Source organism: Melanerpes formicivorus, unplaced genomic scaffold (assembly GCF_026170545.1).
Source record: "Melanerpes formicivorus ecotype bairdi unplaced genomic scaffold, bMelFor1.0.p_v2 SCAF_5, whole genome shotgun sequence".
NCBI classification, from domain to species: Eukaryota; Metazoa; Chordata; class Aves; order Piciformes; family Picidae; genus Melanerpes; species Melanerpes formicivorus.
The window spans coordinates 24,394,270-24,421,415 of NW_027142357.1; the positions used below are offsets into that span (position 1 = coordinate 24,394,270).

Genomic DNA, 27,146 nt, shown 5'->3' on the forward strand with positions numbered 1-27,146 from the left:
CTGTTGAAACAGGCTGTGGAGCTTTTAGCTGCTTGATAATTGAGTTGCCAGTTTCTGTGTGCAGAAGTGACTGTATTTGTACTGGTGACTTACCCTGGTCCTCTGTGCTTTAATTAGTACATCAAATGATAGCAGTATAGTACTAAATTGAACATTTGTCTTGATTGCTGTTGTAACAGGAGACAATTGCTGCTTTTAAGAGAATTACCGTTGAGGCCACAAAACCTTGTAAAGTGCAGAAAGGCAGCTGCTCAGATCTACTGGGCCTCTTGTTCTGCCTTCCACAGGTGGCTGCAAGTGATATTTGGGAAAGAACAGGACAGAGCAAATACAGATAATGCTTCTCCCAGTTTTCCCTTGACCCCCAACCATGCAGGGGATTTCCTGAGCCTTTTAAGATCTGTGTATCTAACAGCCCACATTTGGTATCCTGTCAAAGTCCTTGCCCAGTTCCCACTGAACTCAAGTGAACCCTTTGAGTTCACAGCATTACTTAGTGAGATCTACAAATATACCACTTTTTGAGTGAAAAATGCTACCATCATCTTTGTCAAACGTCCCTCCTGCTAGCTTAGCTTTGTTTATTGTCCCCAAGGTTTTGTACTGAAGTAGTTGGATATCTTCATGGCACTTACCATTTTGTAGCTGTTTTCCGTGACCTTGAGGATAACTGCTGTTGAATCACAGTAGAAGGGAAAAGGGCCATAGGGATGGTGATTGGACAGGAAGTACAAAAGGGGGCTCAGGATTTTAACAACTATACAATAATTAATAATCTATAAAATAATGTTCATTTCTTTTAAGGGATGGGAAAGACATGGTGGATATTGTTACAAAATCGACAGTACCCCTCGAAGTTTTGAACATGCTTCCAGTGGTTATTTCTGCCCATCTGCACTTGTATCAGTAACAAACAGGTAGTTAATTCTATTAGACAGCGTGAAGATACCTCTAACAAGAGCTGTTCTAACTCTAGAAAGTGTTGCATGGCAAAAGGTTTTACCACTATGAAATAATATTTGCGTGAGGTGAGCATAATTACTAACACTGGCTTAAAATCAAAGGTGTGCTTTGTTTTATTTTTTAATTGAAAGTGAATCTAGTAAAAAGCAATTGTTAGGCTCATAAAACATTCATAGCAATGTGCACACATGAGCATGCAGAAATCTAGACAAAATTCTTTCTACAGAGATATGTAACATGTTTTAGAAATTTTAGTAGTGGAATACATGGAATCTGATAAAAAGGAAAATATATTTTTTTTTCCTAATAAAAATATATCCAATTTTAATCAAAATCAATTTATGTTTTATAAATGTTTCCACTTGTGTATACATTTTACTTAAGTTCTGAGCGAACAGGAGGAGAGAATAAATGTTTGAAAACATTTGAGATCTGCCTTCCCTAGCTTTGTTCCTGTGTACCAGCTTCAGCAAAGGCTTTCTCTGCAGATCTCCAGATGCTTGGGTTTTCTCAGGTGTCTTTGTGATTTATCCTATGCATTGGATTCCCATTGAAGTTTATGACGTACTGATAGATAGAGTACAGATATACTTGAAATTTCACATTTGTTGGGGAAAAAAAAGAAATGAGGAAATCTTCCCTCCCTTTAGGATGAGAGAATTACTGTAACCACCAGCAATCAGATGATTGATAGCTAGAAATTTTAGGAAAATTTACAAGGTTTACATCAAGGGGAATGCCGCCTGCCAGGTGGTTTCAGGATTGTGCCCAACGCATACAGTGCTATTCAGCAGTAAGACAGTAATCCTTACAGGGAGGGTAAAGGACAAATTCTTGCAGCTGAGTATTTGCAGCTCAAACAGGGAGCTGAAGGCATGCTGTACCTCACTGGAAGCACATCTTTGACTTTTTTTGCTTATTTATTTTTATTTGATTTTTGCTAGGTGTAGCCGCCCCTGTTTATTATGTTAGTTCCCAGTTCCAGTGCTGGAGTGCCAGAGGAAGCTAGTTGTTGGTTTAGCTTTGGGGTTATTTTAATCACTGCTGAGATGATTTGTTCTGGTGTGAAAAATGCAAGAGGTTTTTTAGGGTATTGATCCTAAAATATTTGTTACCAAGTAGGTTGAGGAGGAAGAGGAGCTCATATGAAAAGATAATGTGCAGAGGAAAATGAAAATTGAGAGTGACTGAAAACTTTCATTTAATGTTACTGATACATCCTCTTTTTTCACACTACTGTCATCTTTGTGGTATTTAGCCATTCTTTTCACAATATTTGAAGCCAAGAGGTTGTACAAGTCTTTATCAAACTGGGATTTTTCTTTGCTATACATGTTCTCATAGGAAGCCAATTAAATGTGCTCATAAACTTAATCTTTTTTGGTATAATCCTCTAGCAATTATATCTGAATAAATTACATTTAAGTGACAAATCACTTACTGTGTGAAACATTTATAACTTGCAAAAAGGTGTAAATCTCTAACAGAACCTTAATGAAGAAATTAAAGAAAGAAAAAGTGATTTCTGCTGTAGTCAGATAAGCTGGTCCTTTGAGTCCTTCCGCTCTGGTTTCTTAGTGCTGGTTTGTGTGTTCAATTCCAGCAAGATCCTTCTGTGCAGAGCTTTTTTTTTTTCTTTTCCTTCTATGGCTTTTTTGGACCTCCCCTTTTTCCTCATTTATACAAGGAGTTTCTTATTTTCACTTGTGCATCATTAATAATAATCTGGCTTCTCATCTTGTAGTCCAAGCACTGAGTTACTAAGATCTTAATCTACTGTTTCTTCCATATGCACAGAGAGTAGGGAAAAAAAAATAGGGAAAATGTTACAGATTTGTGCCTAAAGTTCCCCACTATTTTTATCTTTTTGCATTATTTAAATCATTTAATGAGAGGTATTCACTGAAATACCAATGGACCTATATAATTCAATAAACTTTTTGTCTTGATTATTTTATTAAGGTTTGAACAAGCTTTTATCAACAGCATGATTCGTAGCATGGTCAAATCTGAAAGAACTTATTTTTGGATAGGATTGCAAGACCTTAACAACACAGGAGAATACTTTTGGCTAAGTACAGCAGGAGAGAATAGCTCTGTGAGCTACACAAACTGGAACAAGTACGAGCCACGTGAGTATTATGCCAATAAAAACAGAAATGGCTTGGACTGTGTTAGTATGCTCCCTTTCCCTGCCACTAGTAGCTTAGTAGTCACAAAAGAGTCCTTCCCTCCCTGCCAGGCCAAGAGAGGAGAAAGATAAGTTTACATTTTCTGTTGATTCTATAAGGATGAATTGTCATTTGTGGAGAAGCCAGAGCTTCCTTCCCTGCTTCCCGTCTGGGTGCTGTTATCATGGGCTCCATGGTTATGTGGAGCACTGGATGTCACTCTCCCCACCCCCTGATCCGGCAGGGGGAAAACTATCAACCACATTCTTCTTGCAGAAACAGATAATCTCTGACATTTTTCTATGAGATATTTTAATTTATGCCCTGTTCAGGGATGCCCTCAGGGCTTCTTGGGACTTCCAGCAAAAGATCCAAGAGAAGTAATGAATTTTATTCACTAACAGTTTGTAATTTGTGAACAGTCACAGTTTGTAATTTGCATTTCATACGAAAAACAAAAAAGAGGGCAGAGATTGTCTTAGATACCTTTCTGTCAACAATACTATGGAATTTTCTTGTTCTTGCCCTTTAGTTTGTTGTGAAAAGACCCCTTTATCACAGTTTACTTTACAATAAGTAACCAATACAGGTTTATAAGCTGGTTGCTGATCAGAGAATTTGCTACTTTTGTAAATTCATCAAAGCTTCATCCTCAAATCTGATGCCAATAAAACAGTCGATTCACCAGGAAGTTCACAACATTTAAATGCTTTATGCTGATACTGAACACTTACTGCCATGCCTAGGTCGTTCTGGAGGATGTGTGGCTATGCGAGGGCAGCACCCTGTTGGTTATTGGGAGGTGAAAAGCTGTAGGAACTTCAAAGCAATGTCATTGTGCATGCAAAAAATCAATTCTTATGAAGAACCAGAACTTACTTTTCAAAAACATTTGAGTTCCTGCTATTTTGGATGGGAGTCTGAAGCTAATCTCCTCAACTGCTACAAGGTACTTGACAAACTTGCTTTGAATTTTTCTGATGCTGTATCAGCTTAGGGCTAGACTGAGCACGTCCAGAGACAGTCAACAGGGCTGGTGAGAGGCCTCGGGCACAAGCGCTACAAGGAGAGGCTAAGGGAGCTGGGATTGTTTAGCCTGGAGAAGAGGAGGCTCAGGGGAGACCTTATTGCTGTCTACAACTACCTGAAGGGTGGTTGTAGCCAGGAGGGGGTCAGTCTCTTCTCCCAGGCAACCAGCACCAGAACAAGAGGACACAGTCTCAAGCTGCACCAGGGGAAGTTTAGGCTCGAGGTGAGGAGAAAGTTCTTCACAGAGAGAGTTGTTAGGCATTAGAATGGGCTGCCCAGGGAGGTGGTGAAGTCGCCATCCCTGATTGGATGTGGCACTTGATGCCATGGTCTAGTAGGCATGAGGTCTTGGGTGACAGGTTGGACTTGATGATTTTTGTGGTCTTTTCCAACCTTGTTGATTCTATGATTCTAAATATTTTTGATAAAGTGTGGGGTTTTTTCATTCAACAAACAAAAATTAATTTTTAGCATCATTCACTGCATTCTAAACTGAAGGAAAGTCCTAAGAATCAGCACTGTCCTTGCAATATAGATGACTCTGCTGTAGGAAAAACTTTGAATAGTACTTGATTTTTATGGCTTTCTGAAACAACTGCTCTCCAAAATCATTTCTGACAGCATTCATTTTATTGCAGATATTTCACAATGAAAAAATTTTAATGAGAAGAACATGGGAAGAAGCAGAAGAATTGTGCCAAGATTTTGGAGCACATCTTGCTAGTTTTAGCCATATCTATGAAGAGACATTTTTAAACAATTTATTATATACAAATTTTGACAGGTAAATATCTGTTTTAACACCAAAAAGATTTATCTTAATTGTACTACTATGTAAAACTGATCTACAGTTTTAGGTCTTTTGTCCTCTTTTCGAATGGCTGCAGAAGTTTCTACTCTAAAATGAACCTAGACATGCATCAAAACGCTAATGTGATTCTTGAAGATAATCTCTGTGAGAGATGTTCAGCAACTGTTAATGTCAAGGTGATAGTCCTAGGAGTTGACGTTCTGTGTTGAAATGGAAGTTTGGCAATTTGAATGCTATTTTAAATGTTTTTATCTTAAAAAAATATAATTTAAGATTTTATTAGAAAACCTGGTTTTATTCAAGGATACAAGAAATGTATTGTACACATGTAATACAGTAAGAAATATATTACAGAATGTTATATTTGATTCAAGAACAAATTAATATAGGTATTTGCTTTATTTCAAACATAAATTCTGAAATAGCTAAGGAAAAAGTGCTTGAGGAATGCTATTTTCTTTGTTTCCATCACAGGGTTGAAGAAAGACAGTTCTGGATTGGATTTAATAAAAGAAATTGGCTTTCTGGAGGGACATGGCAGTGGTCTGACAGAACACCTGTAACTACCTGTATACTATATATTTTGGTAACCTTTAAAGTCATAGCTGTGCATAAGCTCACAAAAATGAGCCTTGTGAAGAAGCATTGCCCAGGAGAACTGTTTGGTTTTCATATCCCCATACTTCACTTAAAGTATTTGTTACAATAGGGTTAATAGCACACTACTATTAAAAGAGGATCCTATGCAAAAGGGCTGTGCAGATGTGAAAGGAATTTGTTAGGGTTATGCAGAATGAACACATGTGTTTTATATGTTCTAAACGTGTGCCACATATTTACATATATATACACTGGCACACTTACTGGAAAACCCTTGCATGAGCTGTGGATACAAGCTTTATTTGTTCTCTGACTGTTAAGTTCATGTCTGAATTCAGAGCTATGTCTTTATTTTTGCATGCTTGAAGATCTTGGTGCTACATCATGTTAATGGTGTAGTACTTTGGATTTAAACATCAAGCAACTGAAGCAGGGTCAGTTTTTAAACTAACTGGTTTGCAGCCTTAAAGGACAAAATAACTTTATTTTTACTGAAGTAGTTTGATAATGTAAGAGGAAAGTTCAGTCATGAATGTGTTGTACCAAAGCAAAGGCTGTTAGATGTCCACTATAGCTAATAGTTTGAAAAGATGTTAGGTTTCAGAGCTGTTGAATTATTTTTACAAAGGAGTCTGATGTAATATGGGAAGGTTGGACAGGATATTGAGACAGCATGATTATTGACCCCATTTTTCAGGTTTTACCACCATAATTTAGGTGGTCCTCTAGTTGTTGCTTATGATGTTCTTGCCATACACGTCTCCCAAAATCTTTCCTTTTTCTCCACAATGAAATTTTGAAAGGCTTCATCTTGGATTGTTGGAGAAAGATAATGTGCTGTTTTCAGGTTGTCTCTTCATTTTTGGAGAGCAAGTATGTTGAAGATGATTCAAGAAACTGTGGTGTGTTCAAAGTAAATAGAACAGTGTTTCCAGCACACTGCAATGAAAGGCGTGAATGGATATGCAAAATACCAAAAGGTGAGATGTTAATTGACGTGTGTTGTCTGTTTACTTGCAATTCAGGAGAGACAAGGGAAAAAAGTATCTAAAAGCCTGCGGTTTTTCTTGCCACATCTTGAGTTCTTCTGGTCTTCTGCATGAAATCATGGCAATGCTGTAAGTGGCCATTAGGATTTGTTGGCCAGTTGTCAGGTTTAATACGTGCAGTCAGTTTAAAAATGGAAAGCAGCTAGGAGGAATTATCCTTATTTATAAAGGTTACTAAAAATGTTGTTTAGCAAGTGCATGAATTCTTTTATTTTATTCCATATTTAACTCCTTTTGATTGTTCCTGAATAAAAATAGCAATATTTTTCATGATTTTGATTAAATCCTTGCCATATGGAGAAAGCAGTTCCAGTGAAATGTCTCTTTCTGTTCTTGATCAGCAATGTTTTAATTCATTTCTGTATTTTTGCAGGTGTTAAACCAAAGAATCCAGATTGGTACCTAGCTGGTATGAAAACATTTTTTTATTTTTACCAATGCCTTACATTGTATTTCCAAGTTATAATGTTTCAAGATGAAAAAAAAAAAAAAAAAAGAAAATGTTCAGAGTTAAAAATTCACATTAAGGAACTCTGTAGGAACGTGTTCCTATAGATCAAAATCTGCAGTTTAGGAGCACTGAAACATCAGATACTTCTTTGGTTAGGTAAAAGAATTGTGCCAGTGTTAAGCACAGGAGTCTGACAACCTCTCCATCACATTAAAACTGCCTTTTTGTAAAGGCTGGGCAACTTGCTTAACATTACTGCAGTATCATAGAAAACAGTAGGAAAAAAGCAGTGTGCCCAGGTGGCCAAGAAGGCAAATGGCATCCTGGCATGCATCAAGAGTAGTGTGGCCAGCAGGACCATGGAAGTCATTTTACCCCTGTACTCAGCACTGGTTAGACTACACCTTGAGTACTGTGTCCAGTTCTGGGCCTCTCAGTTTAAGAAGGACATTGAGACACTTGAACATGTCCAGAGAAGGACAACGAGGCTGGTGAGAGGCCTTGAGCACAAGCCCTACGAGGAGAGGCTGAGGGAGCTGGGGTTGTTTAGCCTGGAGAAGAGGAGGCCTTACTGCTGTCTACAACTACCAGAAGGGTGATTGTAGCCAGGAGGGGGTCGGTCTCTTCTCCCAGGCAACCAGCACCAGAACAAGAGGACACAGTCTCAAGCTGCACCAGGGGAAGTTTAGGCTTGAGGTGAGGAGAAAGTTCTTCACTGAGAGTCATTTGCCATTGGAATGGGCTGCCCAGGGAGGTGGTGGAGTCCCCATCCCTGGAGGTGTTCAAGAGAGGATTGGACATGGCACTTGGTGCCATGGTTTAGTCATGAGGTCTTGGGTGACAGGTTGGACTTGATGATCTTTGAGGTCTCTTCCAACCTTGGTGATTCTGTGAAAAAAAAAAGATGACAACTCATAGCACCTTTTTTTTCTTTCAAGAATTCACATGGTAAATATGGGTCTGCTGTAACTTGTGGCAGATTTGTTCTCTGACACATGGCTGAAGGTAGGCCATGGGAGTGACAAAGAATGAGGCTTGAAATGAAATTTTTACTTGTGCACACCACTGACCCTTTTGTTCATTTTCTAGAGTTGCCATGGTCATATTATCAAGGAGCAGAGTATCTTTTCCATGTCAATCCTGCGGACTGGGAAACCTATGAGTTTGTCTGTGTCTGGCTTCGCAGTAGAGTGGCAACAATAAATTCCTCTGATGAGCAAGCCTTTATTCAAAAGAAAATTAAGAAGGTAACAAAACTCTACCCCTTTGGAAAAATAAACCCTTAGGCAACAACTGGCTATTTTTAGCTGCTGCTTTTGGAATATCTGTTTTCCTTTTGCTCCAGGTAGAATCCAAAGACTTTAGAAATAATGTTCTTGCTGTCCTCATTTTCTACATCTCTCCCTGAAGCCCTATTAGCTGAAGAAGTCAGTAACATTTCTGAATCTGCAGACTCATCTCTGATAATGAGCGAGTCAGTCAGCCTGGCTCAAGAGACACAAGAACAAAATAATGTCTTCCTATCCCAAAGATTTTAAGTAACTGGGGGTAAAGAGAAAATTGTTTCATGTGCTGTACTTGCATCTGTGTTTCTTCTTCTTGCCCAACCTCTTCATGACCAAGGGGACTTGGTTCATCAGGTATTCATACAGCAGTTCTACATCCATCAGGATGTCTCCTGGTGCCGCACAGTTCCACAGTTATATCTTGTTCCCATTCAGTAATATGTAGGTGGTAATCAAATGGATATCAAAGGATATTTCAGTAGGGTATATTAGCATGATACGTGCAGTAAATCCAGATATTTTAAATGATCTTCATAGTTTTTATCTTCTACATGATGATTAGAAAAGTTGCTCTTGGGAAGAGATGGCCAAGAATGAAGGATCAGCAATTTCTCTGTACCTTAATTAAATCTGTAATTCTAAACCATAGAAGTGGGTGCTTATGAGCATGGAAAATAAATTACCTTACCTCTTTGTATGCCGGCTTGGGCAACATTCTCATGTGTCCACACATTTTTATGGTATCTCCTGAGTTAACCCCCTTTGTGACTATTTATATGGAAAAAAGGCTCTCTGTCTCTTAAACTCCCTCCTTTGCATGAAAACAGAATTTCTGTAGAACCACTCTTATGTAATGAATAGTTTTAAAGCTGAGAAATAGCTGCAGAAGCAGATTAATTCCCAAGAAACTGTTTTCTTGTAGGTATTCTCAGTAAAACCAAAAAAACCCAACCAACCAACAAAACCACAGACCCCTGAATAAAAATAATCTGTCTGCCTCACTGAGGGCTAAGTTGCATGGCTGTAGTGTAAAGGGATATCTTAACATCATTTTAAAAAGAACTAAGACCTGGCAGAAAAGCTCTTGACCCATACTTAGCTTTGCTTATGCAGCTTTCTCCGCTTTTAGCTCGTAACAGACAGCATAGGCAGAATTGTGTTGGAGCTTTTAGGTTGATGGGGGTTTTAGGTTTTCAAGAAGTTATGGATCATTTGTATCTGCTATTTAAGTAACTTTGTATTCAGACAAAATTGTGTATTCAAACATGAGCTGGATTTAAACCAACAGTTTCTAGCAGAAATAATGTGTAATGAAAGAGTAGCATAACTGACAAAACAGTCTTCTTCCATTTCTACTAGAGACAGATGTGATGCAATTACTACATTACTGAACACTGATTGTTTATTGTTTAAAAATTGTCATAACTTTGAAAAAATACTTCTTTTTTTTTTAATTTAAGATCACTTAAAATGGTTAATCAGAGTGCTTCTTTAAAGTTATGTTTACTTAAAAGAGATCTTTTGAAAGTGGATCATTAAATTTAGTGGGGTTTAATGACAGACTGCAAGCAGTCTGTGATGTAAAACCCAAGTTTGCTCCCTTGGAATCGGAAATCAAGTTAAGTTCCTTGAAGTTTTGTCTTAGAACATAGCACACGTGGCTATTTTAAAGCCTGCTGCCTTTGGCTAATCTTTCCCAGTATAGCCAGGTATGTCCCTCAGTGATTATGACTGGTTTCCTTGGGAAGCAGGAGTAAGGATGGCAATCACTAAAATAATACTCAGCAGTCTGAGTAGACTTTGCATGTGTGACTGGAAAACTTGAGTTAAAATTTCTTAGCATGGAATTTGAAATAACATTTTCTGCTGTTTCTTTTTAAATGATAATGTGTAGGCTGAGTGCTGTGATTGGAAAACTAAACTCAGAGGCAAGGCCATACCAAATCAAATAGCATTCCTGAGTCTCTGAGTTTGCCATTGCTGTGTAAGTTGTAAACTGGTACAATCCTAATTACAACGGCAAGGACAGTGTGTTTGAAACAACACAGGCTGTATTTCAGTTCTTTTTTGGGGAAAAAAATTGCTGCTTCTGAGAAACAAGGTGTCTTTTCCAGTATCCTGCAAATTCAGAATGTTTTTGTCATTGTTGGCTTTCTCCCTAAGACCCCAAAACTGTGGCTATGTAGTAGCTAATCCTGAAAGTGAAGGCTGTTTATAGTTTAAGGCAGAATCAAGTCAGCACAGCAATAAGTAGCTACTTGAATTACATGATTTCTGTGAGTTTTCCATAATACTTTGCCTGTTAGGAGTAGAGATCATGTTGTTCCTGAGAAAAACAGTCAGGAAAGCATTTCTAAGAATTTCTTGTATGAGCTATACAAAATCAGTAAATGTTCATAGAAAACATTTTGGAAACTTGAAGAACCAACTGTATAGTAATACTAAAAGGAAGTACTGGATATTGTCTATTTTTAAGAGCTGGGGAAAACCAAGTTCTGGCCTAAAACTATAGTTCTTATCAAGCAAGATAGGCTGTAAATTCCTAACTTTGTAAATTCCTAGTTGACAGAAGATATATCAACAATCTAGTGGAAACTAGGGGCTAATTATGCCTACTTATGTAAATAACTTTACTGAAGTGATGTAACAGGGGCAGAATTTAGCACCTTTTCTTCCCATTAGAATCCTGTGGAGATGCTATATGTCTGAATACAGTCTGCCTTTAGGAGTTTGTAATGCTTTGATAAGAGGGCAGCAACAGCTTAAACATATGGGCAAACATTTTTTTCATAGCTATCGAATACTGATGTTCACTGGTGGATTGGATTGCATGCAGACAACCTCAGCGATGAGTTTCGGTAAGAATTACCTCCACTTCTGCTGCCAGTGTGCCCTTCTACTCAGTGTGCCCTGTTTACAGGCTGCTGTGCAGTCTGAGGGGCTACAATGGGTTGAGAAATGACTGGGATGTTCAAAAAACAAACGTCAGTTCTCATGTAAGTATAATTCAGAATATATTACTTTGAATTTATCTCCATGTTACAGTATTTTGTCAGAAAGGCTTATAAAAGATACAAGCCAAAGACACGAATATCAGTGTTGCTGTTGGTTGTCTGGGGTTTTTTAACTCTTAAAAGGGCTTTCTTCTACCTTGTATCTCCCTAAAGATGCTTTTAATGGAGAGTATATTTTTAGATATGAAAATAGGAAAAAGTGTAACAGCGCGCTTAACCTTTTTGTGCAGCTGGAGAGATGACTCACCGGTAACATACCAGAACTGGAATGAGGAGAGGGAAAGAGAGCCACAAAAACCAGGGAAAAGATGTGGCTTCATTTCATCACAAACAGGTTTATTTTATATTTCCTTTTCCTACAGCAGTTGTGACTGTTGTCAGCTTCTGTTGTTGGCCAAAACAGAGTGGTTTTGGGGTTGTTTTTTTTTTTTGCTTGTTTTTTTTTTTTTTTTTTACATTTGAATCCATATTAAAGTCCTGTTACATGGTTTTCATTTGCATAAATGCTTTTATCCTTAAGAAAAACATAGTAAAATATCATTAATGTGCTCAGCAACTAAGTTTTAAAATACTCTTAATAGTTTCAGCAATACTGATACTTAAGAATCTGTTATGTGGCACAGCAGAAATGTTAATGCATTGCTGGCTTTCACAGTCAGTTTTCTCATAACCAAACAAGCCAGATGGACTGAGTGACAATTTTTCCTATATTTATAAACTATTTTTGTGTCAGCACACAACTTTAAATACTTATGTTTCTGGCCTAATTTTGATCCCATAGCCAATCTGCTCGGGGATTTTGGGGCACTGTGGTTTTGGTGCTAGCCTTTACATCATCACATAGCTCTGTTTTACTACAGTAATAAAATAAATTTGCAGTGTTGCTGACTCCAGTGAATTCTGTCATCTCTCAGTCTCTGTTTTCTGAAGATTTGCAAGTCATATGACAAAGTAAACATGTCAGGTTCCATGGAAAGGCAAAATACCTAGATTTGTACTTGGGAGGAGAGATGAAAAAAAAATAATCTGGCTGCACTCCAGTAATCTCAGCCTCAAAACCAAAACTGAAAAAAGTAAAACTTCATTTTTTTCCACATGTAATATTGGAGGCTTGATGCGTGACTTTTGAATGCTTGAGTTTGGCATTCCTGAGGTTATTACTGGATAATAACACTCCCCTCTCCGCTGTCTAGCAGATGGGAGCTAGTCAATGACTTGAGTGCGCTGAAAAATGTATTTTCTTCCTAAGCAGGTCAGCATTTTATGTTAGTACCTGGATCTTGCCAAAAATTTTCAATGCAAGGAAATCAAACTATTTTATCTGGAAGACATAATTTCTATACCTTTTATTTTTCTTTCTCTCTTTTAATAATATTTTTTTTAAACTACATGATGCAGATGTTATGTGACTCAGCATAGAGGAGTCAGTTTAACTTGGTAAAAATCAAACTGGGAATAAAAGTATGAGACCCATAGACCATCCAATCCATTGTGATATGATATATCCAAATGTGTTTGATCTTGTACACAACCACTGATGGATACCCTTCTTATCAATATCTAAACTAACTAAGAAAAAAAACCTTTTCCAGTCCTCAAGACAATATTGAACTGTGATTTTTCTTTTTGCACAGGCCTCTGGGGTGATGAAAACTGTACTGTCTCTCTTCCCTGCATTTGTAAACGTAAAATTGCATGGAAAATAGAGAAAGAGATTCCAAAAGACCAGAACCAACAAGGAGTATGTCCCAAAGGCTGGCTGCACTTTGGATTCAAAGTAAACATTTTTTTTTTTGTAGTTTGGTTATTCAAAAGACTTTCCATGTTTGTGACAGCTATTAAACTTCTTAAGGATTATTCAATATTTGAAGATCTTCTTTTATGAAAGCAGGGTCCTTAGGTTTATAACAACTGGCTGGATTATACAAAGATTTACTGTTATTATGTAGCTTTGCACTCAGAAGCTGTCATAATAATGTGTCAAAAATTTTACTTTAGTTCAAGGAAGTAAATACTTATCTAGGCAAAAGCCTCCTTAAAGTGTATTTGGGCATTTGCTGTAAAAAGCCTGCTTCATCCTGTCTTTTCCATGACAATTATGACAATTCCAAGAGTCTTTCATGGTCTCAAAACAGATCTCTGATCCTTTGTTGTACTTATTGGATCCTTAACTGCTGCCCTCTTCTGAAAGATACTGTTTCTAATAAGGTTCATCACACTCAATTATAAACCAAAGTCTGTTTGCAATTGAAGGTGGAATGGCAATTACTTCATCAGGCTTCTCTTGAATACATAAATTCCTTAATTGAAACATGGATTGAGGTGGCCGAATTTATCCCAGTGCTGAACTGTAGTGACTACAAGGATAATTTCAATCCAGATTGTGTTTGCCTTTAAACAACGGATTTGAATCCAAGTCTGATTGCAGCTGATACCAAGCGTGTTGGAAAGGTCTATTGCACAACAGAAAGGAATTAAATATTTAATGTTCGGTAACAGCATGTAAAATATTTTATTGATCACTCTTACTGATTGCTAAGTAGTTTTTAAACTGGAGAAAACCAAACCTTTTTAAAACTCTTTTTTAAAAATACAGTGCTTTTTGATACAAATTCCAAAGGATCCAGAGCATCTGAGAAACTGGTACTCTGCACAAGAGTTCTGCCGTAGCCATGGTGGGTCACTTGCTTCCCTCAAAAATGAACTGGAGCAAGGTAGAGTACTGAAAATATTGTTTAATAAATAAAACTTCATTAGTGTGCTGTAGTAGTCTCATCTTTGATGCAAAAAGGAAAAAAAAGATCATTGAGATCCTACTCATCGTGCCACTGCTTTAAACAAATCAGTGTTTCTCTCTCCTAGTTTCCCAAGGATTCAACTATTCACTAAGCTATATGACAGGTCTGTTGTGAGGAGTAATTATAATTTCTTTTATGCTTATTACTATGCATTAGAAATGCAACAGCAACAAAAAACGTCATGGGATACTCATTTAAAAATTTGCTATGTAAAATTTCTACCTTGTGAATGCAACATCACACTGCTAGAAAAGCAATCTCATTTTTAGCCTGTAATAGTACTTAAAAACTGATCTATAATACAGCAAATAAGTGTAGCGCTATGCTGGAAGTGTCAGAGAAATAAACGCCCAGCACATTTGAAGAAAATGTATAATCCCAATTCATAAAAACCTGTGGTTCAATTGCTTACATTTGTAAAAACCACCTATTTGGAGCTGGGAGGAATCTCACTGTCTCTCTTTAGCTGAGAAATCTTGTTTTCAATAAAAACTGAGAAAAGCTGTTTTAGTGGGAGAGTATCTGGCACTAATATTTAAGTTGTTCAAAAGCTGTGAACGTTTCTGGAAGACTTATTAGTTCGTGGACTAGATCCTAAACCAACTAAAGTTAATCAGCTTACTGAATTTATAGTTAGATGACAGTGAAATGCCATTCATGTTCTAAATTTCTAGTCATGTAAATGATTAATTAAATTTTTCACTGCTTTAGTGTGTTGGAAGAGGCTTTGTCTGTCCCTGAATAGCTATGGTTAGTTATATTTTATTCCCGTTTCATTTTCCAGCTTTCATAACAATGAATCTATTTGGAAGGAAAACTAATGTTTGGATAGGTTTCCAGAGTGATGATTATGAAGAACTGGTGAATGCAAATCCTCCGATGTATTCAAACTGGTCCCCAGTTGATGTAGTGCATGTGAGTATTCCTGGGGCTTTAAGGACAGTGGGAAGTTTGTTTATCTGTAACAGTTTTCACTGCCACAAAGACGAAGTCTAACTTGTTACAGCAACTTCAAACAACCATGGGCACAGATTTGTGGGCATAACTAGTGGCAACAAAAGGGGCACTTTTGTGACAGTGGCTATAGCCACATTCTATTGCAACTGCTTTTAAGCACCTGAGTTTGAATTACATGATTAGTATCAAATGATGGGTCTGAGCAAATTCTGGAAGATAATTATGAATTTCATATTTTAATATGTTTTATACCGTGGCACTTCATATTGGGCTTGACATTTTAGTTTGCTCAGTGAAAGTTTTGGACCTTTTTATTATGAGGTTGTTGTTTCAAATGGTATTTACAGGAAATGTTCATTGTTGTACCAAAGTATTTAAAGATATTTATTCTTTTAAATTGAATGTAATAATTATTAATTGCTTTTACACAGTGTCTTTTTTATCTAATATAAAGTTCTGTATTGATTGCAGAAACATCATTACAACAATACAAACATTGAAGAACAACTTCCACTATGTACATTAGTATCAAATAACCCAAATTTTTACTTTACGGGAAAATGGTACTTAGAAAACTGTCAGAAAGATTATGGATTTGTCTGCCAAAAGACTCAGGGTAAGGTTTTGTTTGCTTTGCTTCTGGGCCCTTTTTTTTTACTAGGTTGGACTAAATTTTCATCTAGAACCAGCTTGGTATAGGTGTCTATAAAACCAGGAACATAAAATATTTCTCAGGTAGTTTTGTTTTGGTATTTAGACAGAGTAGCTTTACACTGCTTAATAAATCAACAACTGTGATGTAGATGTGATCTCTTAAGGACTGAACATATTTTTTTTTAAGTTTGCTTCCTAACTTTGAGCTTTCTGTTAAGTAGTTTAGAATTGGGAATAGAGGTGAAAATTCGTGTTTTCTGTCATGGCAGCAAAGTACCCATGAAATTACAAAGAGCACAATACTGAGGGTAATTTTGATGAAAATATACGTTGTGGTATTTTTTTAATTGGGGCGGGGGAATGGACAGACTTGCAGTACTGGGCCAGAGTAGACTCTGGAAAATGTACTTCCATGAGCAGTTATGGACTGACTGGCTGATCAAATGGAGTTTGCCTTTTCTTTTTATGCCTCTGAAATTCTTTTACTATAAAGTTCACTTGCTAGAAGCATGAAGCTGTTGTGTGGAGCACATAGAATCATAGAATGGTAGGGGTTGGAAAGCACCTCTGAGGATCATTGAGTCCAACCCCTCTGCCAAAGCAGGATCACATAGGGCGGGTCACACAGGAATGCATCCCAATGGGTCTTGAAAGTCTCTAGAAAAGGAGACTTCACAATGTCTCTGGGCAGCCTGTTCCAGTGCTCCGTCACCCTTACAATAACATGTTGTTCCTTCAAGCAAACGCCTTCCAGCTTGCTGCTCAGGTCAGAGCTGCTGGCATTCCCTGGGCAGTTTTTGAACCCCTTGAGGCCCATGGATTGCCGCAGCTCTGCCAGTGGGAAGCTGCCAAACCATGCTCCCAAAATAGAGTGGCAGCAAATTATTAACCTTAAAGCAAAGGGAGGTCTGTAATGTGAGTTTACAAGGAGTGTCCTTGGGTGCTGTACTTACTGCAGAGGTGGTTTTATATGGCTCAGATTTATATATCACCTCTTAGTTAAACCCTAGTTAAGCCTGCTGGCTGCCTGGGCGGTGAGGGCAAGGGACTCAAGAACTTGAACAAAGAAATAAACTTTGGGTGGTGTTCATGTGTTTCTAGCAAGCTAGCTATATTTATCATCATCTGCTAGGAACTGCGGTTGCAGGGAGTGCTGGAGTAATCCTGCACTGGGGTGCAGTGAGTGCTCAGGACCTTCCCCACATTTCCCAGATGAGTCAATGTGAGAGTGGTACATAGGCCCCAGGAAACTGTGGTGGGCCTGGGGAGGCTACACTGTGCCTGGTCCCAGTACTGCCCACCTGCCCTTTGGACAGCAGGGTCCTCCTGGGGTGACAGGACCAGTCTTGTCCTATGTGTGAGACCGATGGCACTCTCCTAAACCATCAGGCATTTCAGGTTGCTAATTCAGCAGAAAACACCTTCATCTGTACTTTTCACTCATTATTTGTGTGGCTTTTCCAGGCTGTATCAGCTCTGGGCTGGGTCAGGCAAACCCCAGACCTGTACATGGAAGTATGCAGTTGGAAGAGCAGAGGCAAGGAAGGGAGAAGTGAGACAGCCTCTTGTTTGCAGTAGTGAACTACTGAATTTGTTCAAATGTTTAAACAAATGTGTCAGTTCCTGGAAAGATGAGCTGGTGCTTTATTTTTGCCATCTTCTCTATAATCCATCTTTCATTTTTGAATTATTTTCTTTAGTAGACTAAGAAGAAAAAGTCTGGAGGAGATCTGAACTGGGCTCTGATCTCTTAGTGATGCTTGAGATAGGATTGTGTCAGCATTTTATGCATTTCCTGCCTTTTTTTAAGCAGTGGCACATACTGAAAGCTGGAACAAAATAGAGTGCTTCACTTAGCTCAAGAGCAGAATGTTTTCTCGCTTAGAAATTTCTCATTTTAAATTATTTGTGACAATTAATAAATTAATTTACTATTTTAAGATACTGGTGAACAGTCCTCCTCTCTTAATCAAAAAAGGGACCCAAGTCAAAAATCATTCCACCTCTTAGCAAAGCAACCAGTTCATTTTTCAATCACAGAGAAGTTTTACAGTTTAATCCAAACTGACAAATGGGATTAAGACTGAGGCATTGATTTATTTTAATGGCCTTGTTTAAAGTGTACTGTGACCATTCATACACATTAGCAAAAGTATTTGCCTCCTGTAGAGAAGTGAGCATAGCAGCATCACAGACTGGGCTGGGATGGAAATACTTTGTCTCTTGATTTTTGCTCATGGAAGACTCTCTTTATTTTTTTTAAACTAAAAAGTCTTCTTCTGCCTTTTTTTTTTTTTTTTTTGTGTGTGTGTGTGACATTAGTGCATTAGTTTATCACCAAAAGAGATTTAAGAGATTTAAGTCTGTGTGCACAGAGGATTTTCTCTTTAAGTGCCAGTACTATGATCTTCCCTACACTGATTCATGGATAGTAAAGACTGAGCTCAAGAAGCTCCCAAGCACTTAGTTGTACCACAAGCCACAGTTTGTCATCATCTCAGCTGTGTCAGTACAATTATTTGTGAGGTCAGGCTTTGTGCTAAAAAGTGATCTTGGAAATTGTTAAAAATAACAGGTAAAAAAAAAAAAGAGGTCATCTAAATTATGTACAAGGTGTTTGGGATAAGAGCACTCTGCATCCCAGTGCTATTGGACATTTGGGATATTCCCAGACACTAGGTGATTTCTTCAAAGGTTCTGTCTGTGGGACTAACTCTGTCCAGGTTCGCTTTTTTGTTATACATTGAACTCAGTGTGATGAATTTTGTGCTCTGATGGAATTTCATATAGTGCTCTGGTAGTCCTTGTCATTTTAAAGTTCACAATGCCTTCCTGAAACCAAGGAGTTTACAAATTTAGATTTGTTTTGAACAATAGCTCTGATTTTTTTCGAAGCCATTCCACTATATTCAAGCAGTCTGTTTTAAAAGGTAAATAAATCATTCCTTCTGTCTATAACAGACATATCTGGACATGTCATCAATGCATCTGAAATGTACCCTGTGCCAGACACTTTAGAATATGGAAACCGAACGTATCAACTAATCCATGGGAATTTTACATGGTCTTCGGCTTTAAAAACCTGCATGGCAAATGGCACCGAGTTGGTCAGCATTACAGACCAGTATCACCAGGCTTTCCTCACAGTCATTGTGAATCGGCTGGGATACAACCACTGGATCGGGCTATTCACTTCAGATGTATGTAGCAGACTCCCTGACTATGAATATGATGCTGCAAAGGAATTTTTCCAGTAACAGGCTAATAAGCTATGTAATTCATTTGCAGTCACAAGAAGTTTGCATCTGTAATTAAACCCTGGAAAGCTTAAGCCCTAACTGTTGGGGTTTTTGCAATGTAATGTATAAACTTAACAAGAACCAGTTTGGTGCAGTGACTACTGAAAATTTAAAAGCCATAAGAATCATTCAGAAACACACAAAGAATCTCTTGTGGTGTCAACATCAGCATGGAAATTATATTGTTTCATTTGTAGTTGTTCAGTGGCCCCAACAACCACTTGCTGAAAACAGCAGGTTAGATGTAGTTTGTGTTTCTTCCAGGAGTGACTTGGGAGGATCCTTGGATCATTCTTTTGTAGGTTCTTCTGGATCTACCCAGAGCCTTTGAAGGCATAAAAGAGATTCTGTAATATCTAGTGAGGTTTCTGCCAGAAGAAGATGAACTTGTATGCTGCTAAATATACCTGTATATCAGAGTGATAATGTGAAATTTGTTTTGGCAGAATGGGCTTAACTTTGAATGGTCAGATGGGAGCAGGTCTTTGTTTACCTTCTGGGAAGACGACGAGTCCCGGGCCCGTGGCAGCTGTGTTTACATTGATACTTCAGGGCACTGGAAAACTGCTAACTGTGAACAGCTTCTGCAAGGAGCTGTTTGCCATGTGCCACCTAGTAAGTCAGAGTGAATTTTATATTAAATCTTTGCAGGTGCAAATGGGTATATTGACAGTGGGGGTATATGAAAGGAAATCAATTGGTTTTGAGGTTGAACAGTGATGATACTGTTGTTCAGAAGTGAAGTATCTTTCTGGCATTTCCTTGCTGTAAATTCTACTTGTGAGCCAATTTTCCCCTATAAATTATTGACCATCAGGTATGGTCCTTAAGAGAATGGAAAGAAAACTTTCATAATAGAAAAGACACAGGGAGATTACTTACTCTACCTCTTCAGTGAACACTATATTATCTGTGAGAAATGACTGCTAATAACATGGCTCAAAAGGAAATAAATTCAGTTTGCTGCAGTTAACTGTGAGATAGGAGAAGGGAAGAATTTTGTGCTTTAGAGTCATATCTTTTCTGATTGCACATAAAAAATTGTTCACCTTTTTTTCTTAAAAGACAAATATTTTCCTGTATACTAAAATACATTGAGTTTCCTGAAACACTTCACTTGAATACAGAATTCAGGTCTGGAACTCCATTCAGTTCAGGGCTACAGAATTTTTGGCAGCATCCAGTTCTCACAATAATTCCTGTGGGGTGGTACTGATGATAGAGGATTCACCTACAGCTTATTATAGCTTTTGGATCTGTTAAGAAGAAAGCTGTCGTGGAATCCTTCAGGATAAAAATTATTTTCTAGCTTGGTTGTTGCAGAGGAGTTGACTCATTTTCTAACTTGTTTCTCAAGTTATGTAACTATATATAGGCCAAGATTTACTTGATTTTTAAAAGCTGTGTTTTGCAGCAAAGAAAGAAGAATGTGAGACTACAGCTAGTGTAGTGTAGTGGCTGTAAGTGGCCCAGTTGGTAGCACATAAGACCCTTAATGGTGAAGGTTGTGAGTTCAAGGCTGCAGTGGGCAGTAGTGTCCTCCCTACTCTAGTCATGAGGTCTGTGGTGACAGGTTGGACTCGATGATCTTTGAGGTCTCTTCCAACCTTAGGAATACTGAATACAGTTGAATCTGCAACACTGCCAAAAAGTGATACTGGGTATTGCAAAGCAGCTTGAAGAGTTGTCCTGAGTCAGAGAGGCTCATCACTGCATCACGTTTCGCTCCAGAGATGCTGAGTGCTGCTTACTGATGGGAAACTCTCCACTGTGCCATGGTATTTGGCATGAAGTTATCTTTGTGGCTTAGTGGATAGATGTTCTGCAGCCCTTGGAAATCCCCAGCCCTCTGGGAGTTCCAGGGCAGCACAGAGTGCTCTGATGTGCCAATAGCTTGCTCAAAACTCCCTCTGGACTGGTTAGATTGTCTTGATACTGCTGTTGCAATCCATCAATTTTTTTCTAACACAAATAGATACATACATTGGATTTTCCCTGTGAAAAGTAGAGGCATAATGCAACAACATTCTTATTAGCATTACTCCAAAACAGTGTGTGGAATGTTACATTAATGTGTACATTGTGCCAACAAAGCTCTGCTGTTATTTCTGTCACAGAAAAGAAACCCACTGCCTACAAAGGCTTATGTTCAGAAAAAACTGTTCCCTGGATCAAATTCAAAACCAGTTGCTACAGCTTTTCCACGGTTCTGCAGGCCACAAATTTTGATACTGCATATGAAGTCTGCAAAAATCAAGGTAAGTGATTACTTTGCAACTCCAAAATGTCATCATAGTAGCTTGGAAAAAAATACAGATTTTTTGAAATGGCTGCAATCAAACCATGTGTTTTCTCTAGTTCAAGATAATTACAGTGGAGTTCATAAGCTGACTGTGAAATTGAAGGCAACACACATCAAAAATTTTTCTTTCCCATGTAAAAATATTGATTTCTGGAATAACATGTTATTTATTTATTTATTTTTCTCCTTCAAACTTGTTTTAAAGTCCTGTGATAGCAGTTTTACATCAGTGTAAACATTTTCAATCAAAGACTTTTCAGGCTTTTCAATTAAGGCTCATAATGCTAACATTTTGAAGTGCAGTGTTACATTTTAGTGGCATGTATTGTTTGAAAATTTGTCTTGTCTTTCATTTGTAGGATCAAATCTTCTAACTGTTCAAGATGAAGATGAAAATGCCTTCATTTTGGAAGAATTGCACAGTTTGGGTTATTCTGTGCAAATTATTTGGTTGAATAACTTGCTTGTTACAGACAGTAAGTTTTGGGTGCAAGATAACTGCATGTAAGAATCTGGTTTTAGTATCATAGTACCAGTCAGGGTTGGAAGGGACCACAAGGATCATCTAGTTCCAACCCCCCTGCCACGGGCAGGGACACCCCACACTAGATCAGGATGGCCAGAGCCTCATCCAGCCTGGTCTTAAACACCTCCAGGGACGGGGCCTCAACCACCTCCCTGGACAACCCATTCCAGGGCTTCACCACTCCCACGGTGAAGAACCTCCTCCTCACATCCAGCTTGAATCTCCCCACCTCCATCTTCATTCCATTCCCCTAGTCCTATCACTACCTGGTTTGGGGTGTTTTAATGTTGGTGTGACCATCTTCCAAGACACTGATATTTTTCAAGATTTGGGGGGGGTTTCATTATCTGTTACCTGTTTATAGTAAGCTTTCTGTAATCATTATGTTGTAGTCTTCTGAATCCTAAGTAGTTTTCAAGCTTTCTGCAATTGTTACTATTAATATTCTGAAAAGGTGTAAGCATGCAGGTGAATGCCTTTATTTTCTTAAAGAAGCACTACAGGCTGTGTCCTTTGTCAACAGCACAGCATGTTTTTAAATCCTTAAGAAAAATCAAAAGTGATATAGTGACCAAACAGACAAAATCCAGGCATTCCACAGTACATTTCTTTGGTTTTGATGTTAAGGGTAAGTCCAACTGAAACAGAGATATTTATCAAAATATCATCATATTTTATAATATTTTGTAACATCTGCCCTTAGATGAGACAATCTCCTGGTTTGATGGTTCTGCCTTAAATTATTCTAACTGGGGCATCAGGGAGCCTGAATTTGATCATCTGAGAGGGAATTTCTGTATCAGCCTGAGGATCACAGACGGAGTTTGGCAGTTATCTCCATGCACAGAAAAAAAGGGATTTGTGTGTAAAATGGAATCAGGTATGTGCTTTCACAAAAGAAAACAGTTGTATCCTTATAACCATTGTTTTACATGTTCCTTGTTGCTTCCTTGCTTGTTCACAGATCCTTTGGAGGATCCTGGGAAGCCCTTGCATTATGGCCAACTGTGATAGGCTTTTTGTTGTGTGGGTGAGATGGGCAGAGCATTGGGCTGACCTCCATAGATCTGTAGGCCAGGCAGGCACAGAGCTCTAACTGAAGTGTTTCCAGAGGCCACCCGATGTACTTTGGTCACTGTTGGACTCAATAGCTAGATTAATCTACCACTGCAGAGTTCTGCTACCGCACTTTAAAAAGTAGCTAAATACTACTGCTTATCTTTGCACAAAAGTCAATTAATGCATTCTGCCAAATTGAAGGTATTTTAGATAACAGATTAGGTCATGCTTAACTTGGTCAGCTGGAATCCCATTGACATGAGTAAAGTTAAGCAAAGAACAACCTGCTCTTCTATGATTTTAATTCGATTGTCATCTTAGTATCAATTTTACCATGAGTATATATAGTAATTTTTGTCAGCTCTACAGGAAATTTTATTACTCTTCTGGATTCTGTTTCAGATATTGATACAGCAGAACCCTCTGAAAATTGTAAGTTCCTTCTGTACTTCATTTTTTAATAAGGAGTAATAACACATTTTAAGCTGATATATTGTGAAGTAAAATTTTTCACTGTTAAACCTGTAATTTAAAATTCATGACATATAAACATGTTATAATACTCCTTATATTTAGAATTATATACTATTATAGCAATGCTTAATACCAATTTCTGTCTTCTCTTTCAGTATCATACCGTGGGCTTGTAGCTCTGGCTGTTCTCGTGACATTGGTGATGCTGGTTGCCATTTCCCTTTTTCTGTGGTGCCTCTACAGACAGAATAACCAACTCTTTAGCAGGATATTGTGGGTCAGAAACTCTTACTTGCCACAGATTAATGTTGATCTTCCTACTTTGGAAGAAAGCATCCTCATTTCTGATTTTGAGAGAAGCAACAACAATTAAGTGATCAGAAGTAGCAAGCAGTTGCATCCTCCATATGAAACTCCATGGTCTACAGTGGTTTTCTCCTTGAGAGTTCCCTGGCTACCTGTGTACACTTGCAGCCGTCAGTATGAATGCTGCAGAGGCTCCCTACCTTGGAGGACTTGTGCTTTGCGGCAGGAAGAACCACAGAGAAATGGGCTCCTCTGGGATAAGCCAGGAACTGAAAATATTCCTATACCATAAACCTCCAACTCCATGTGTGGAGTAGTCATGTCTGAGGCCCTAGAGCAGTGGCGCCTTTCATGCAGGAATGTTCGGGCTTCTGTATTTAGGGATTTTTTTTTATGTCACAGAGTCTGCTCACGAGCCAACATTAAAATATGGTCTTGAATTTAGGAACTCTGAAACATATTTCAAGCATTATGGGGCAGTGTGGTTTGTTTGGGTTTTGGTTTATTATTTTTTTTTCTTAATAACCATTCCTTCTGCAAAATGAGTTTTTCAGGCAGTGGATTCTTGCCAGGTAGACTTCCAAGCTTTCAGAGTGATGAAGTCACTTTTGACTTGGGAACACCAGAGTTTTGGTAGTTTGGCCTGTGATGCCTAGTTCATGTTATAAAATTAATTAGTCTAGACATATAATGCCATATGGGCTTTGTCATCCTGGAGTTAATATATTCAGTTGAGATGTGTCCAGTGTCCTGTTACAGATGTGACCTCTCAGAAATGGAATCCCATCAACATCTTTTAAAGACATTTTTGAGCAATGTCTGTTTGAAGAGGGAAAAAACCTGTTACAAATCTTGCTCAAATTGTGGTAATAAATTACTTAACGGTTCACCTACAGTATTTCTGCAGGCAGTATTCATGTATGCTCTTCCAACCTCCTGCTCTCAGCTAAGGATGAATAATGGGGGATCCACACTGCTGATGTCAAAGGTGCTATAGTCCTGTAATTCAATTTAGCAAAGCCTCCAAAAGACACATTTCACTTTCAGTGTTCATGCTAAGGTCCTAATGAAGGAGATAAATTTTTCTGACCAGTTCATCTGCAGGCTCATGGTTGTGAAGGACCCAGCTCAGATCTCTGCCCTACCTCAATTTCATCAACCCAGGACAGCAACACTTACTCTTCCACCCTAACCATTCTTCCAGCCACATCTGTGAAAATACCTGGAAGGTTTTCAGGGATTTTAAACGTTTTTAATTTTTTTTTTTTTAACTGAATTGTGGAAAAACAAATGGTTAGTCATGATGAGTTACTTCAGAATTGATTTACTGTGCCTTCAGTCATCTCTAAAAGCTGCTGCGAAGGGCTGCATTTGTTGCGGTTTGTTTTAAGATGACTCATTCTAACTATTTTGCAAGAGCCTTAAGATGGAGGTATGTTCCTCAGAATTAAGCAAGCAACCAAGGCCAAATGAAATATTTCTACATAGTATTTGTGCACATGTAAAGGAATGTATGTCTGCCTTTTTGGTTAGATTTCACATGGCCAATTCTGGGAACAAAAATTTCCTGTTCATGTCGTAATTATGTATAGTGCTATTTAAAAAAATAATTATTTAGTAGATGAATATTTGTGTGCTGGTTTACAGAACCATTCAAAAATGTCACCAATGAGGCTGCAGATGGTTTTGATTCTGGTACCATTTGCAGCTTACTGTTTCAAATAACTTCTATGGGTGTAGCTATCACAAGTTCTAAATCTGAGCTTCTTCTATCGTATAAAGCATAAATAGCTTTTCTGTATGTATTTTGTCTAATGGCTTGACCCCACACATTAGTCTTCAGTAATGTTTTCAAAGTTTGTTTTCAGTCCTGTAGATTTATCTATGGGATTGTTTTTATGTGATGTTCACCATCCAAGTTTGTGGACTACAATTTTTGTGTGCAATTTGCAGATGATCTGCTGTTTAGACTCTGATAGGTTTTTTACCACCAAAAAAGGAAAAAAAAGGTTGTGACCATCTCTCCCTTCCCCACGAGGATTTCACCTATGTAAATAGTTTAAGGAGTTTAAACCAACAAATGCCCTTCATCACATGCGCTGACAAGTGTGTAAATGCTGACTTCTCAGAGTACGGCAAGCAGCGTCCTGCAGGATGGTTTATTGTTTGCGAGAGGGAGCTGTGTCACCTCAAAGGATGTGTATTTACCAGGCTGCAGTGCTGGCATTTATTATGCTGACCCTTGACAGATTTTGATGTGGTTAATTTTTTATTTTATTTTTCATAAAACTCAGCATAGGCTTTTCATCAGTTTTCCTTGAGGTATGCTGCAATCACTGAAATATATTTGAAGGGCAGTGGTATAATTAGTAACCCTAACCTGAAAATAGTTGTTGTTGATTAACGTAACTCTTTCTGGGGGACTTGAACATCTATCCCATGAAGAAAGACTGAGAGCCCTGGAACTGTTTAATCTTGAGAAGAGAATGCTGAGAGGGACTCTTACCAATGTCTGTTGGTATCTGAGGGGTGGATGTCAAGATGAAGGTGCTAGGATCTTTTTGGTGGTGCCCAGTGACAAGACAAGGAACAATGGGTACAAGCTAGAACAGGAGGTTCTGCCTCAACTCAAGAAGATACTTCTTTACAGTGAGGCTGACAACACTGGAAGAGGCTGCCCAGAGAGGTTGTGAAGTCTTCTTCTCTGGAGACTTTCAAAACTCTCCTGGATGCATTCCTGTATGGCCTGTCCTAGGTAATCCTGCTTTGGCAGAGGGGGTGGACTAGGTGAACTCTCGAGGTCCCTTCCAACTCCTACCATTCTGTGAGTCTGTGATCTTGTGCTCAGAGAAAAAATAGTTCAGGCAGTGGTTTCTTCCTACTGTGAAACAGTTTTGAGTGAAGAGTCCTTTAAATATTTCTTTTTAAATTTTCATCATTCAGTATTTAAAATTGCAGGTATTACTCACTCAAGAATGTAATCATTGATTGTTTTCTAGTCCTCATTCTGGGTTTTGTTACCATGGCTTTCATTTGTTTTCCCTTAATCAGAGGTCTCCTACGCACTGTTCCTGATCAGAGTGTGGTGATGACTGTTCCTGCTGCTGACCTTGGTGATCTTGGCAGTGAGATTCACTGTATTATTTCAACTGGAAAATTAAAGCATGAATAATAATTTTCTGTGCTGTATTTTTTCTTTAATCTTTCCCAGCTTTAATTAACTGCCAGGTTTTAGTGTCTCATAACAGCAGTCCCCAGGCTTTGCACTGAGTCATCCTGGCAGGAGACGGACAGGTTGCACCAGCCTCTTTTCTGGCTACATTGCTGAGCCTAGACCTGGGCACTGCAGATTGTCTCCATAGACATGGCGGCCACAGTATTTCCCAGGACATGGAAA

The 27,146-nt window shown here is 38.3% G+C and overlaps 1 protein-coding gene across 2 annotated transcripts in view; it reads left to right on the forward strand.

The window, feature by feature from the left end:
* PLA2R1 (phospholipase A2 receptor 1) overlaps positions 1-24,644 on the forward strand; it is a 54,721-nt gene extending 30,077 nt beyond the window's left edge. For both annotated transcript variants that reach the window (XM_068138778.1, XM_068138777.1), the window contains exons 10-30: positions 805-917; positions 2,926-3,095; positions 3,881-4,083; positions 4,802-4,947; positions 5,449-5,533; positions 6,422-6,554; positions 6,997-7,032; positions 8,164-8,321; positions 11,154-11,218; positions 11,605-11,708; positions 13,009-13,151; positions 13,971-14,088; positions 14,957-15,087; positions 15,601-15,745; positions 18,745-18,983; positions 19,529-19,697; positions 21,200-21,340; positions 21,744-21,860; positions 22,614-22,790; positions 23,372-23,401; positions 23,599-24,644. In XM_068138778.1, coding sequence (XP_067994879.1) covers positions 805-917; positions 2,926-3,095; positions 3,881-4,083; positions 4,802-4,947; positions 5,449-5,533; positions 6,422-6,554; positions 6,997-7,032; positions 8,164-8,321; positions 11,154-11,218; positions 11,605-11,708; positions 13,009-13,151; positions 13,971-14,088; positions 14,957-15,087; positions 15,601-15,745; positions 18,745-18,983; positions 19,529-19,697; positions 21,200-21,340; positions 21,744-21,860; positions 22,614-22,790; positions 23,372-23,401; positions 23,599-23,816 — 2,841 coding nt within the window. In that variant the 3' untranslated portion in view covers positions 23,817-24,644. The remainder of the gene's footprint in view (positions 1-804; positions 918-2,925; positions 3,096-3,880; positions 4,084-4,801; positions 4,948-5,448; positions 5,534-6,421; positions 6,555-6,996; positions 7,033-8,163; positions 8,322-11,153; positions 11,219-11,604; positions 11,709-13,008; positions 13,152-13,970; positions 14,089-14,956; positions 15,088-15,600; positions 15,746-18,744; positions 18,984-19,528; positions 19,698-21,199; positions 21,341-21,743; positions 21,861-22,613; positions 22,791-23,371; positions 23,402-23,598) is intronic.
* The last annotated feature ends 2,502 nt before the right edge of the window (positions 24,645-27,146 follow it).